At 49.2% G+C, this 15,393-nt stretch overlaps 1 protein-coding gene across 1 annotated transcript in view; it reads left to right on the top strand.

The window, feature by feature from the left end:
- Positions 1 to 15,393, top strand: part of Dlec1 (DLEC1 cilia and flagella associated protein) — a 76,314-nt gene that overhangs the window by 23,153 nt on the left and 37,768 nt on the right. The window contains exons 7-10 of the mRNA XM_045136947.1: positions 7,439 to 7,526; positions 10,130 to 10,303; positions 13,469 to 13,605; positions 14,952 to 15,044. Coding sequence (XP_044992882.1) covers positions 7,439 to 7,526; positions 10,130 to 10,303; positions 13,469 to 13,605; positions 14,952 to 15,044 — 492 coding nt within the window. The remainder of the gene's footprint in view (positions 1 to 7,438; positions 7,527 to 10,129; positions 10,304 to 13,468; positions 13,606 to 14,951; positions 15,045 to 15,393) is intronic.

Below are 15,393 nucleotides of genomic sequence, written 5' to 3'. Positions count from 1 at the left end.
TAGTGGAGGCAGGAGGAACAGTAGTTTAAAGCCAGCATCTGCTACATAGGGAGTTTGAGGCTAGCCTAGTGTACATAAGACCCTATCAAAAATGAAACAAATAAAAAATGCTGGGCTGGAGAGATGGCTATGTTGTTAAGGTGCTTTCCTTCAAAGCCTAAAGTTCCAGGTTCAATTCCCCAGGACCCATGTAAACCAGATGCACAAGGTGGTGCATGTGACTGGAGTTTGTTTGCAGTGGCTGGAGACCCTGGTGCGCCCATTCTCTTTCCTGCTTCTCTCTGTCTCTCTTTCTCAAATAAATAAATGGATAAAATATTTTAAATGCACATGCACACATGTGTACACATACATGTGAATGAAATGCATATATGTGAATGAGAATAAAATTCTTCATAGCCTTAAGTAATTATAAGTAAGGAAGAGGGAAGGCTAGAACGAATTTGATGATGCTGGATTATAACTGGAGGTATAAACATGGATTTCTTGTTTCAAACATGTACATGTGGGGGAGAGGGGCTGGAAAGATGGCTCAGTACTTGAAGGGCCTTGCTTGCAAACCTGGTGGGCCCAGGTTTTATTCCCCACTGCTTATGTAAAGCCAGATGCACAAAGTAGCATGCATGTCTGCAGCTCATTTGCAGTAACAGAAGGCCCATTCTCTCTCTCTGCTTGTGAATATAAATAAATTAAAAATTTAAAAGTGTACGTATGGAGGAGTGAGGAGATAGTCAGTACAGGACTTGCCTTACAAGCATAAGGAAGCATGGGGGACCTGAGTTCAAGCCCCAGAACCCATGTAAGAATGCCAGCTGTGCTGGCATGTACCTGAAATTCCAACTCTGGGCAGCTGGACACAGGCGAGGCCCTGGGGCTTGCTGGCCAGCCAATCTAGCCAGCTCCAGGCCAGTGAGAGATCCCGTCTCAAGGAGCTGAACAGTGTACCTATGAAACGCCAGCTGAGGCTGGTCTCTGCCTCTGCACATGTGCACACATGGGACCCCTCACACACGTTAAAGATTGTGCCTGGGGCTGGAGAGGTGGCTTACCTGGTAAGGCGTATGCCTGTGAAGGCGAAGGATCCACGTTTCTTTGTTTTTTTTTAGTTTTTGAGGTAGAGTCTCACTGTGGTCCAGGCTGACCTGGAATTCACTATGTAGTCTCAGGGTGGCCTTGAACTCACGGTGATCCTTCTACCTCTGCCTCCCAAGTGCTGGGATTAAAGGCGTGCACCACCACACCCGGCAGGATCCACATTTGATTCTCCAGGTCCAGATGCTCATGGTGGCGCATGCATCTGGAATTCATTCTCAGTGGCTTGAGGCCCATTCTCACTTGCTCTCTGGCTCTCTCTGCCTCAAATAAATAAATAAATAAATAGTTTTTAAACACAAAACAATAATGACAACAATAAAATATATAAATAATAAGAATTGTGCCTATGTGTATAGACACATGCTGATGGAAAGATAGAGAAGTGAGGACAGGTCATGTGGCCGCAGAGGGAGCTGCACAGTTTAGATGCCGTGCGTGTCCGTGGAGAGCAGAAGAGGTCGCGCTGTGGCGGCAGGTAGCACATCTACTGTCTAGAGCTTCGCTTTGAAACCCTGCTCACCAGGACGAGACGTGGGCATCTTTGGAGAGCTAGTTGACTCTAGGGTCGGGGCACGGAGAATACACGAGCCTCAAGTATCGTGAGACACGAAGGCTAGGCAGCGCTGGGCGAGAGGACTGAAGAGTGTGTCTGCTGCGTGGGGCTGTCAGCGAATGTGTGGCCCTGTCTCAAGAACGCTTCAGGGGTTCTTGTTTCCCTATTCCTGTGTGTGTGTGTGTGTGTGTGTGTGTGTGTGTGTGTGTGTGTGTATGGTGTGTATGTGTGTGTGTTTAGAGCATGTGTGTTGTATGTACGTATGTATGTAGGGTATGTGCATGGTATGTTGTGTATGTGGAGTGTGTGTGTGTAAAGTATGTGTGTATGTAGAGTATGTGTGTTGTGTGATGTGTGTGTGGTGTACACATGTATGTGTGCAGATGTGTGCACCCTACCTGTGGAGGCCAGAGGGGAACATTGGTTGTCCTTCCTTTATCTCTCACCCATGTGTATCTTTTCTTCTTCTTCTTCTTCTTTTTTCAAGGTAGGGTCTCACTCTAGCCCACTCTGACCTGGAATTCACGATGTAGTCTCAGGGTGGCCTTGAACTCACGGCGATCCTCCTACCTCTGCTTCCCGAGTGCTGGGATTAAAGGCGTGCGCCAGCACCATGCCCCACTCCAAAATGACTCAATTTTAGAAAGAGCAGATTTTTTGTTTGTTTGTCTTTTGAGGTAGGGTTTCACTCTAGTCCATGCTGACCTGGAATTCACTATGTAGTCTCAGGGTGGCTTTGGACTCAGGATGACTGTCCTACCTCTGCCTCTGGAGTGCTGGGATCAAAGGCGTGCACCACCACATCCATCTTCCACCACATCCATCTTCCATGAATATCTTTTCTTGAGACCAGATCTCTTCCTCAACCTGGAGCTGCTGTCTGTCAGTGAACCCCCCATGATTCTCAGGTCCCCCCCCCAACACCTCCGTAGCAGTTTGAATGTATGGTCCCATAGACTCATCCTTGAAATCTGAGTCTCTACTGAGGAAAAGGTGTGTCACGGGGTGGGTCTTGGAGTTCAGCCTAAGGTGTGGAGAGCAGTTTGGGTTCTGGCTCTTGGCGCCTCGTGGAGGTGCTGGTGGCTGGTGGCGTCTCTGCTTGGACCCACGGGTGTGAGCCAGCATCTTCCACTATGATGAGTCCTTCCCCAGACTCTGTCAGCCTGAAATAAACCCTTTCCTCCCACAAGCTGCTTTTGGTTGGCTGCTTGTCCCAGCAATGGGAGCTGACCGCAACCCTCTCCACCCTCATGAACTAGGGTTACAAGTAGGCATGGCTACACACACCCAGCTTTTTAAATGCAGGTTCTGGAGAGTTGCACTTGGTGGTTTAAGAGGCCCTCATGCTTAAGCAGCAAGTGCTCTTAACCACTGAGCCACCCTCCAGCCCTGTTGATAGCCTAGCTCTGGGGGCAGCTGCTCACAGGTCAGAAGGCTTGAGGAGAGGTCAGTGACGGAGATGACCTGGATCTCTCTGGGCATCTTGGGAAGAGATTTGTAGAGTAGTGCAAAGGGCCTGGATTACTGGTAAATACATTGCAAGCAAAAGAGTTTATCATAAACTCCAGGAAAGACACAACTTGCACAAGGGAGAGACTGGAATTGGAGTCAGCTCCTTGCTCAGACAGGGGTCAATGCGTTTACATAGTAACTGTAACCTAACCAGTGATATGTGTGACGAGCTGAAGGAGATGGGAGAGGAAGGGCATGGGAGAGGCGAGGAGAGAACCCACAGTCCACCCGCACCCACAGTGAATGACTGAAACAACAACTGACTTCCATTTTAAAGAAATTGTTTCAGAGACTAGAGAAAGTGGGAATCTCTTCTCATTATTAGGTCTGACCTTGTAGCCTTGAATGTGAGTCATAAACATGATGGCTGAGTAGATGACTTAGCAAGTGAGGCGCTTGCCACATGAGTGGTAGGGTATAAAGCCGGGCACATTGGTGAGTACTTGCAATCCCAGTGTGCCTGCCACAAGATGGCAGAGACCCTGCCCCCAACAAGCTGGAAGCTGAGAACCAACACCCAAGACCCCCACATGTGCACTGCGGCTCATGCGCCCCCAACACACACACCAGAAACTACTAAAACACAAGTCACAGGTCCGTGGGCTGGAGGTGTCTCAGTGGTGGAGTGTTTGCCTGGCATGCATGAGGCCCTGGATGCAATCTCCAGCACAGGGGGAATAAAAAAGTACAGAAATAGTAGTTAAAAAAAAAAAAAAAAAAAAAAGGAAGCAGGGCTTGGTGGCACATGCCTTTAATCCCAGGACTCAGGAGGGAGAGGTAGGAGGATTGCCATGAGTTCTAGGCCATCCTGAGACTACATAGAGAATTCCAGGTCAGCCTGGACTAGGAGTGCAACCCTACTTTGAAAAAAAACAAACAAAAAAAAGTGGTTAGAGGGCTGGAGAGATGGCTTAGCGGTTAAGCGCTTGCCTGTGAAGCCTAAGGACCCCGGTTCGAGGCTCGGTTCCCCAGGTCCCACATTAGCCAGATGCACAAGGTGGCGCACGTGTCTGGAGTTCGTTTGCAGAGGCTGGAAGCCCTGGCGCGCCCATTCTCTCTCTCTCCCTCTATCTGTCTTTCTCTCTGTGTCTGTCGCTCTCAAAAAAAAAAAATAAATAAAAAATAAAAAATAAAAAAAAAAGTGGTTGGAGAGATGGCTCAGCCGTTAAGGCACTTTCCTGCAAAGCCAAATAACTCAGGTTCAATTCCTCAGTTCCCTAATAAAGCCAGATGCACTAAGTGTTGCATGCACTTGGAGTTCACTTTCAGTGGCTGAAAGTCCTGGCATGCCCATTCTCTCTCTTACAAATAAATAAAATTTGTTTTAAAAAAGCAACAAACCAGGCTTGGAGGGATGTTTGCCTCAAAGCCACAGGATCCCAGTTTGATTCCCATGCACAAGGGGGCGCACGCGTCTAATGTTAGTTTGCAGTGGCTGGAGGCCCTGATGTGCCCATTTTCTCTCTCTCTCTCTCTCCCTCTTTCTCTGTCAAATAAATAAATAAAAGCAACAAAGCACAGGCACAGAGGGGCACACTTGTAATCCCTGCACCAGGGAGGTCAGTGCTGCAAGTTTGAGGCCAGCCTATTTGCAATGGCAAATTGTGGCCCAACCAGTGACGGCTATATAATACCCTGCCTCAATAATCCAGAAAAAAAAACAAAAACCAGCCAACCAGTCAACAACAACGACAAAGGGTAACAGACCAAGTCAAGCAGGAATTTAAAAATAAGCCCGAGAGCACATGTGTAAGCCAGGAATGCGAAGTATGTCTTGTGCGGGCGGGGCAGGCACTGAGTTAGCACTTGGCTGCCCCAGCCTGTCATTTTCCCCTGAACACTCCTAAAGCCAGCTGACTCCACACGGCTTAGAATTGTCACTGCCTCAGGCCCTGCAGCCACCCTGGATACCTCATGTCACTGCCCTCACAGTCCCCCAAGCCTGACCACTGGTGGAGCATTAATCACTGGGATGCTATCATGCCAGGGGCCTTCTACCTCTCTTGCTGTCAGATAAACGGGCACGACAGGGTCTCCAGCGGCTGCAAATGAACTCCAGATGCATGCGCCACTTTGTGCATCTGGCTGACATGGGTCCTGGGGAATCCAAACCATGATCTTTTGGCTTTGTGGGAAAGCACCTTAACCAGTAAGCCATTTCTCCAGCCCTAATATATATATTTTTAATTTATGATGAGAGAGAGAGAGAAAGAGAAAGAGCATATGGACACAGCAGAGCCCCCTGCCATTGCAAACAAGCTCCAGATGCATGCACCACCTGTGTGTCCAGCCCCGTGGGTACTTGGGTAATCAGTAGGCCTTGCAAGCAAGTGTCTCCAATTACTGAGCCATCTTTCCAGCCTCCCCTCATATATTATTTTTATTTACTTATTTGCAAGAGAGAGAGAATATGGGTGCACCAGGACTTCTTGCCTGCTGCAAACAAAATCCAAATGCATGTGCCACTTTATGCATCAGACCTTACATGGGTACTGGGGAACTGAACCTGGACAACCCAGGCTGGCAGGCTTTGCGAGCAAGGGCCTGTATCCACTGAGCAATCCCCTTGGCTAGAGTTCTTCAGCAATCAGATTGGTGAGTGAGCCAGCTCTAGCGCCCCATCCTGAAGGTCTCCTGTTCCAGGCCCCTTCAGGCACTGCTGTGTCCATAAAGCAGAATTGGAGATGAGACAGTTTGCCACCGTTGACGCTTCCAGCGAGGAAGCAGGGGGAGCTCGGGTGACAGCGCGTGGCTGAGCGCGATGGCTTTATCTTGTTTGGTTGCATGGGGACGTTCTGTAAGAAACTTACTGACCCAGGCTCCTACCTGTCATTGTTTGAGGTCTTCCTTGTGCAGTTAGAAGCAAGACATGCCCCGCAGTTTAGTCTCCTTGCTGTATGGAAAATAATTTAATGCCTGCCCCTGTCCATATTACAAATTTTTCAGTAAAGATTTTAGGGTAAAAGAGAAACATTTTTTAGAAAACAAAAAGGGATGTATAAACTTGGAGATGTTTATAGCATCTATGTTACAAGACCTTATAAAGGACTACTATGTAGATTTTACAAACAATTTTGAGAAAAATGCTCATTTTACAATCCTGTTTTCTAATTCTGTTATTAATGATGGTGCGCATATTTCCATATGTATAAATTTTGGCCTGATTCACAGATAGTTTAGTGAAGTATATTGTACCGATCAAATATGGCGTTAGCCTTACCTTGTTTTCTCTTTTTCTTTTCTTTTTTTCTTTATTTATTTGGCTTTTGAGACAGGGTCTTACTCTATAGCCCAGGCTGGCCTAAAATTCAGTACATAACTCAGGCTAGCCCTGAACTCATGTCAATCCTCCCATCTAAGCCAGAATTACAGTTGTGTGATAATTGGAATGTTTGGTCCTAGAGACTCAATTATTAAAAAACTTTTTTAAGATTTATTTTTATTTATTTATTTAGCAGAGAGAGAGAGAATGGGCACACTAGGGCCTCTCTATCCACTGCAAGCAAACTCCAGACTCACGCACCACTTTGTGTATCTGCTTTACGTGGGACTTGGAAAATCAAATCAGGATTCTTAGGCTTTGCAGGCAAGCGCCTTAGCTGCTAAGTCATCTCTCTAGCCAGACTCAGTCATTCTCCCTCCCTCCCTCCCTCTCTCTCTCTCTGTTGCTCTCAAATAAATAAGTAAAAATAAACAAACAAAATTATTTTAAAAAAATTAAGTTAAAATAAAAAAGATTTTATTCAGAGGGCTGGAGAGATGGCTCAGTGGTTAAGGTACTTGCCTGCAAAGTCTTAACAATCTGGGTTTGATTCCCCAGTACCCAAGTAAAGCCAGATGCATAAAGTGGTGCATGCATCTGGAGTTCATTTGCATTCTGTGTGTGTCTCAGGAGGCAATGCCTCTCTCTCCCTGCTTGCAAATAAATAAAACATTTAGAAGAGAGAAACTTCTCTGGCACATACCTTTGATCCCAGCACTTTGGAGGCAGAGGGGAGTTTGAGGCCAACCTGAGACCACATAGTGAATTCCAGGTCAGCATGGGCTACAGAGAGATCCTACCTTGAAAAACCAAAGAGTGAGAAACTTCCCCCACACAAGACTACACAGAATATCATAATGATGCCCCGATGTACCCATTACCTAAATTCAGTAGTTACCACCAAGCCTACTTCATTTATACCCTTCCTTCTACTTCCATATTATTTGAGGTGAATCTCGGCCGTCACACCCTGGCATCCTTGAATGTTGCTGACAGATTCTCTTACTTTTGCACAGATGGTCATCACATTGCAGAACACCACTGCCACCAGCCGCTACCTGCGCGTCATCCCGCCCGTGACGCCATACTTTGCTCTGGGGCTGGGTGAGTTCAGTACAATTGCGTTCTCTTTTCTTTCTTTTTTGTTTTGTTTTGGTTTGGTTTGGTTTTTCGAGGTAGGGTCTCCCTCTAGCCCAGTCTGACCTGGAATTCACTATATAGTCTCAGGGTGGCCTCAAACTCTTGGCGATCCTCCTACCTCTGCCTCCCAAGCACTGGGATTAAAGGATGCGGCACCACGTCCAGCTCAAGCCAGCTTTTCTTGAGGGGGATGTTGAGGTGGGGTTTCATTCTTGCCTGTCACCCTGGCACAGGTTGTCACCATGGAGGTAACGCCATCGCTTATCTCGCCAGCTTCTCTGTGGTTCCCCGGGCTCTGACTGCTGTGTGAGGGGTGCTTCATCTCCTGCCAGGGGGTCATCTATCTTCTCTTGTCTTGTTGATGGATTTTGGTTGTCCTCAGTTTTTATTGACAATTTGTTGTTGTTGTTTTGAGGGAGGGTCTCGCTGTAGCCCAGACTGACCTGGAATTCACTATGTAGTCTCAGGGTGGCCTCAAATTCATGGCGCTCCTCCTACCTCTGCCTACTGAGTACTGGGTTTAAAAGTGTGTATCACCATGCCCAGCTTTTATTGACATTTTGTTTTGTTGTTTTTTCAAGGTAAGGTCTCACTCTGGCCCAGGCTGACCTGGAATTCACTATGTAGTCTCAAACTCATGGCAATCCTTCTACCTTTGCTTCCCGAGTGCTGGGATTAAAGGCGTGCGCCACACACCCGGCTTACTATTGACAGGTTTTTTTTTAATTTTTAAATTTTTATTAACATTTCCCATGATTATAAAAAAAAATCCCATGGTAATTCCCTCCCTCCCCCCTGACACTTTCCCCTTTGAAATTCCATTCTCCATCATATTACCTCCCCATCTCAATCGTTGTACTTACATATATACAATATCAACCTATTAAATACCCTTCTCCCTTCCTTTCTCTTCCCTTTATGTCACTATTGACAGTTTTTAATGTATGTATGAAATGTACCTCCCCTCCCTCTGCCTTTTCCCTAATCTCCTACTCCTTCCTCCCTCTACCTAGTCCCTCTATTATTTTTATAGGTTATGAATGTATGACCCTGTCAGATGCTGTCCATTCTCCCATCGGGTTGTACCCTCATAGCCTCTCTCCCCACCCCTAGTCCACTGAGAGCCTCCTCAGTGGTGTTGCTGTGCCCATGGGGTCGTGAGGGCATCATTCGGTCTTTGTGGTGGGGGCAGTGCCTCAGGACACTCCCTGTGTGCCTCTGTTTTCCTGGCCCTTAGGAAGGAACCCACCTTGTCCAGAGTGTGGTCCCTCAGCAGGCACTGGGGCCCTCAGCCCTCAGCCCTCCTGTCAGTGAGGAATCTTTGCAGCCCCTCCGCTGCTCGCCCTCCCTCATCTCCCCCTAGGCACCGGCTCTGCCCTCTTCCCACTAACAGCTGTAGTGCATGTCACACTGCAGACTATCCCCATTGCTCAGGTCACCGCGGCAGCCTCCCAGCCAGCCCTGCTGCTGGGTCTCAAGACTTCTGACCTTAGCTGTGCGTGGAGGCTGAAGCCGGTAATCCCTGAGCCCAAAGCATTGCCGGGAGCTTGAGGCCAGGCTTCGCTTCATAGTGACTTCTTGGCTGGCCTGGGCTCCAGATTCAAGTGCTTCTCTCAAAACAAACAAACAGCAACAACAAAACCCTGGTCACTTCCACTCAGCAGCTTCTCTGCTGTCCATGAAGTCAACCCTAGGCCATAGGGTCAGACATCCCCACCTAACCATTTCAGAAGGACTGTGTCCCTCCCGCCTGCGCCCTGGCCCTGATTTCTTGCTCTGGTCTCTCTGCATCATTCTGGCTTTGAACCACTTAGCTGTGATGGGCATCTGTCACATGACTTCCTGGGGAGATCTATATTTCACCTCCTGAGAGGGGACACAGACCACAGAAATGATTCCAATCAAGTATAGTTTGGTGAACCAATGAGTGGATTGGAGTTATTTACAGGAACAAGGGTGAGGGCTCAAACATGTGGGTGACTCAAAGTCATGGGGTGACCACCCATGAAAACTGCATTTTTGGAGCTCCCTGCCCCACTTGTAGGCAGTTCCACTGAAGAGTTTGCATTCCCTTAGTCATTTATTTTGTATGAGACCCAAGAGAAGGGGGAGGGCTCATGAGCGTCATTTATTTATTTTTGGTTTTTCAAGGTAGGGTCTCACTCTAGCCCAGGTTGTCCTACGATTCACTCTGTAGTCTCAGGGTGGCCTCGAACTCATGGCGATCCTCTTACCTCGGCCTTCCAAATTCTGGGATTAAAGGCGTGCACCACCACACCTGGCTTATAAGCTTGATAACTTTGTGTAGCTTCTTGAATCTTATGAGCCTCCCTCTTCCTGCAGGACAGAATGTTTCAATTGGAATGAAATAACATGGACCCCTGAGGCAGATGAGCCCCAACCTCAGTGGGCTGCTGGTCCTGATTCTTTTTTTTTTTTTTGGTTTTTCGAGGTAGGGTCTCACTCTAGCCCAGGCTGACCTGGAATTCACTATGGAGTCTCAGGGTGGCCTGGTCCCAATTCTTACTGCTAGTCCCGATTCTTACTGCTGGCTTTGGCATACACAGGGATGTTCCCGGGAAAAGGCGGAATGGTAGCTCCTGGAATGGCCTGCCAGCACACCGTCCAGTTTGTTCCCGACTGCCTGGGGGACTTTGATGACTTCATTCTGGTTGAGACCCAGTCTGCCCACACTCTCGTGATCCCCCTGCAGGCCCGGAGGCCGCCCCCAGTGCTGACCTGTGAGTGAACTGTACAACTACAGCTTTCTGGGGATTTGGTTAGGGCTGGCAAGTCTCTGTGGTCACTTTAAGAGGCCAGATGCTGGCTGCTCTGAAGGCAGCCATACCCACTTGCAGCAGAGCCTCTTTCTTTCTTTCTCTCTTTCTTTCTTTCTTTCTTTCTTTCTTTCTTTCTTTCTTTCTTTCTTTCTTTCCTTCTTTCTTTCTTTCTTTCTTTCTTTCTTTCTTTCTTTCTTTCTCTGTCTCTCTCTGTCTCTCTCTCTCTCTCTCTTTCTTTCTTTCCTTCCTTCCTTCTTTCTTTCTATCTTTCTTTCTTTCTTTCTTTCTTTCTTTCTTTCTTTCTTTCTTTCTTTCTTTCTTTCTTTCTTTCTTTCTTACTTTCCCTCTCTCTCTCTCTCTGAATCTGAAAATCCTCTCCCACTGCTGCAGGCCCAAACCCCTCTACTACCAAGGCCAAAGGGAAGCCCCCTGTTTCCAGGAACCCAAAGCCACTTAAGTTATGGCCACAGGTCTTATCTACTTCCTTTCTGACTCCCCAGTCCCTCCATGGCTCTTAGCACATTGCCTGGGCCACATGGCATGAAATTTTCCCCTTCCCTTGGAAATCAATGCAAGTGTGAGATTTCCTTTGTTCTCCAGAATTGAAGCCTTGGTTTCAGAGCCCGACCATGCTTGTGTCCCCCGTTAGAACACAGGTACGGGGACTGGAGCCGTGGCTCGGTGGTTCCAGTCACTTGCTTGCAAAGCTTGATGACCCCAGGGTTCAATAACCCATTAGCCAGATGCACAGGTTGGCGCATGCATCCAGAGTCAGTTTGTAGTGGCAGGAGGCCCTGGTGCACGCATTCTCTCTCTCTCTCTGTTCTTTGCTCTCTCAAGTAAATATTTAAGAAAAGAACATAAATACAGAGATGGTCACTTTAAGAGTCCCCCTGCTACTCAAGGCCAGGTGGGCAAGCCCAGACTCCCTGTTACCCAAGCGGAGACAGCCTTGAACCATAACTTACTCTCTTACCCAAGTGCCTTCCTGCCTTCCCTCCCAGCTGCCAGAGCGGGCAGACAGCCTTCCCGAGAGACCCTAAGGACCAGAGGTCTTCCTCGGCGCGCTCTCCCTTCCCTCCCTCCCTAGCTCGCTCGCAGGCTGAATCAAGTACATGGAACTCCCCCGCCCCTCCAGAAGCTCCTACAAGGAGACAGCACCCTTTGCCCTTTGGGTTTCCAGACTCCGTCTGTCTGACTCTATCCGGCTTTGGACCCTGCCGTAGAACCTTGGCATGGGGCTGTGGTTCTCCTCATAAAGCTTCAACTGTAAAGGGCATTTGTTTCCCCTCTCTTACCTGTCACCCCTAATAAACCTTGCCCCTTAAAAGAAGTTCGCCTTTAGCAGCTCCCTATAGAAACAGCTTTAAAGAATCTTTCTTTTTCCCTTCTTTATTTATTTTTAATCAATTAATTAATTTTGGGGGGGGGGATTCAAGGTAGGGTTTCACTCTAGCCCAGGCTGACCCAGAACTCACTATATAGTCTCAGGGTGGCCTCAAACTCATAGCGGTCTTCCTACCACTGCCTCCCAAGTGCTGGGATTAAAGGTGTGTATCACCACTCCTGGCTTGCCCTCCTTCTCCTCCTCCTCCCTCTCCTCCCCCCCTCCTTCTCCTCCCCCTTCTCCCCCCCTCCTTCTCTTTCTCCTCCTCCCCCTCCCCATCCTCCCCCTCCCCCTCCTCCTCCTCCTCCCTCTCCTCCCCCCTCCTTCTCCTCCCTCTCCTCCTCCTCCTACTTCTTCTCCTCCCCCCTCCTCCTCCCCCCTCCTCCTCTCCCTCCTCCTCCTCCTCCCCCTCCTCCTCCTACTTCCTCCCTCCCCCTCCTCCTCCCCCTCCTCCTCCTTCCTCTCCTCCTCCCCCTCCTCCTCCTCCCTCTCCTCCCCCTCCTCCTCCCCCTCCTCCTCTTTCCTCTCCTCCTCCCCCTCCTCCTCCTTCCTCTCCTTCCCCTCCTTCTCCTCCTTCCTCTCCTCCCCCTCCTCCTTCCTCTCCTCCCCCTCCTCTTCCTCCTCCTCCCCCTCCTCCTCCTTCCTCTCCTCCCCCTCCTCCTCCTCCTTCCTCTCCTCCCCCTCCTCCTCCCCTCCTCCTCCTCCCTCTCCTCTCCCTCCTGTTCCTCCTTCTCCTCCCCCTCTTCCTCCCTCTCCTCCTCCTCCTTCTCCTTCTCCTTCTTCTTTTAAGAATTTCTTATTTTTATTGATTTGAGAGAGAGAGAGAGAGAAAATGGGCTTGGCAGGGCGTCCAGCCACTACATACAAACTTTAGACTCATGTGCTACCTTGTGCATCTGGTCCTGGGGAATCAAACTGGGGTCTTTTGGCTTCATAGGCAAGTGCCTTAACCACTAAGCAATCTATCTCTCCAGTCTTTTCCCTTTTCTTTAAAAAAATGTTTTATTTATTTGCAAGGAGAGAAAGAGAGAATGAATTAATGAGAATGGGTGTGCCAGGGCCTCAGCCACTGCAAGCTCCAGATGCACATGTCACTTTGTGCATCTGGGGAGTCAAATGTGGGTTGTCCGGCTTTGCAGTCAAGCACCTTAACCACTGAGCCAACTGTCTAGCCCTTGAACAATCTTCCTTTTTATAATCTTACACCCTGCATCTCAGGACCCCTTGGAAGCGGCACGGAGCTTGGGTCTCTCTGGTAGAGGCTTCAGGCCCCGGAGAAGGAGCCCGCTAGCAGCCCCCACAGTTTCCAGCGCCAGCCCTCACCTTTCAGCTTACATTGGGTGTTCAGGGACCCAGTAGCGGAAGATGTGCTCAGCCCTTGAGTCCTCTGTAGGTATTTCTGTGGAGGTGGGCTCCTGTAGAGAAGGCGGTTTCAGGTATAAGCTTTTCCAGCTGGGCAATGGTGGCATTTAGAGCTCTGGCCCCCTCCTCATTTCTGCCACAACCTCTCCCTGAGGACATGCTGGGTGGCCTTTCTGAGGCCTGAGTCCACAGAGGGTCTGAATCCCATGGAACTACCGCAGCCCCTGGGGAGAGCCCAGGTAGCACAGGGGTCGAGGCCTGTCCCGTCCATCCCGTGTGCTCTGGGTGCTGGGTCACTCTGAGCTGGGCCTCAGGAGAATGAGGACAGCAGAGTCCACGCAGGGTGACACGTTGCCCTTCCTTCCCTGTGGCGGCAGTGTCAGAGGTGCTGAACTGTGGTTACTGCCTCATCGGAGGAGTGAAGATAACCCGATTCATCTGCAAAAATGTGGGCTTCAGTTCCGGCAAATTCTGTATTATGCCCCAAAAGAGCTGGCCACCGCCAAGTTTCCGGGTGAGTGATCCTGGATTGCTGCCTGGGAAGAGAGCAAGTCCTGGGCTGGGGAGATGGCTCAGTGGGTAAGAGGACTTGCTGCAAAAGCCTGAGGACCTGAGTTGGAGCCCCAGCACCCATGTAAAAAGCCAGGTATAACCCCAGTGCTGTGCTGAGGGAGAGAAGAGATAGGAGAATCAGCAGAGGGCACTGGTCAGCCAGTCCGACCTATCAACAACTGTAGGCTCCGTGAGAGACTTGGTTTCGGGAAATAGAGTGGAAGACCCGTCTAGGAGGCCACCCGACGTTCTCCTCTGCTCTCCACTCAAGCGTGAGTGGGGAAATTTGCATCTGTATACATCATATACACATAGATAAGTCAATACATACATACATAAATAAAATATAAAAGATATGACTGGCAAGCCTGCCAGTCCAGGTTCAATTCTGCAGTACCTACCTAAAACCAGATATGCACCTGGAATACATTTACAGTGGCAGGAGGGCCTGACACACCCAGACATGAATATACATCTATGCAAATAAGTATGCAAATAAATTAGTTAATTTAAACATTTTATAAAAGAGTATACCCATCAGAGGAAATGACCCCCTGGAGGGGGAGGCTGCATTGCACCTGTGACGGGAAACTCGCAAAATCAGAGTGCAGTGACCTCTGTATCCAACTGCCATGGCCCGAGTGAGAAAAAAAGTGTGTGGAGACCAGGGATATATTTCCAGTTGTGCCACAAACACCTACGCCATGTGTGCAAGGCCATCACAGCAAGGGGTGCCGCAGCAGGGACGGGTCCACGTGCTCTGGGACGACTTTCTCGTACCTCCGGCCGTGTCCCACGTCCTTGGCAGTAGTATTCCTGGCCCTCCTGTTGCGTCCTACGAACATCAGGGCTCACTTGTCCTTGGCCTTGTCAAGGTGGCATTATGTGCCCGTGCAGCGACTGAACCCCAGTTTCTTTGTTGACTACACCGACATGCTTAAGTCTCTGCAGACAGCAAAGTGGATGATGGTTGGAGAAGTTTGCCGTTTGAACCCTGTGTTTTGCCATTGTGTCCATGCTGTTGCATGATTTTCTGCTAACACACACACACACACACACACACACACACACACACACACACACGCACGCACACGCACATTATCTATTTATTTATTTATTTGGAGGAGCAGATAGAGAATGGGCATGCCAGGGTCTCCAGCCACCGCAAACAAATCCCAGATGCACGCACCACCCTGTACATCTGGTTTACGTGGGTTCTGGGGAGTCAAACCTGGGTCCTTAGGCTTTGTAGGCAAGCACCTTAACCACTAAGCCATCTCTTCAGCCCACCTTGTGCTTTTCTTTAAGGCTGTTGCAACCACAGGCTTGGTGGAGCAGCCTCCCTTTGGAGTCATGCCTTCAGTGTTTGAGCTGGCCCCGGGGTTCTCCGTAGTATTGGAGGTAGGTAATTGGATCTATCCCTGAGTGACCACTCTTGACGGTTACCGCAATTGCTGTACCCTTCCATTTGCCTGTGCTTTGTTTTAGTGTGTGTGTGTGTGTGTGTGTGTGTGTGCGCGCGCGTGCGTGCGTGCGTGCGTGCGGACACCAGAGGACAGCCTTGGTTATCATTCCTTAGGAACACTATGAGCCATTTTAAAGAAAATATTCTGATTTATTTGAGAGAAGAGTGAGTGAGCATGGGTGCGCCAGGGCCTCCTGTCGCTGCAAACAACGCAGACATGTGTTTCACTTTGTGCATCTGGCTTTACATGGGTACCGGGGAACTGAGCCCAGGCCACCAGGCTTT

This window comes from Jaculus jaculus, chromosome 17 (genome assembly GCF_020740685.1).
Source record: "Jaculus jaculus isolate mJacJac1 chromosome 17, mJacJac1.mat.Y.cur, whole genome shotgun sequence".
Classification (NCBI taxonomy): domain Eukaryota; kingdom Metazoa; phylum Chordata; class Mammalia; order Rodentia; family Dipodidae; genus Jaculus; species Jaculus jaculus.
This window is presented reverse-complemented; position numbering and strand designations above follow the sequence as displayed.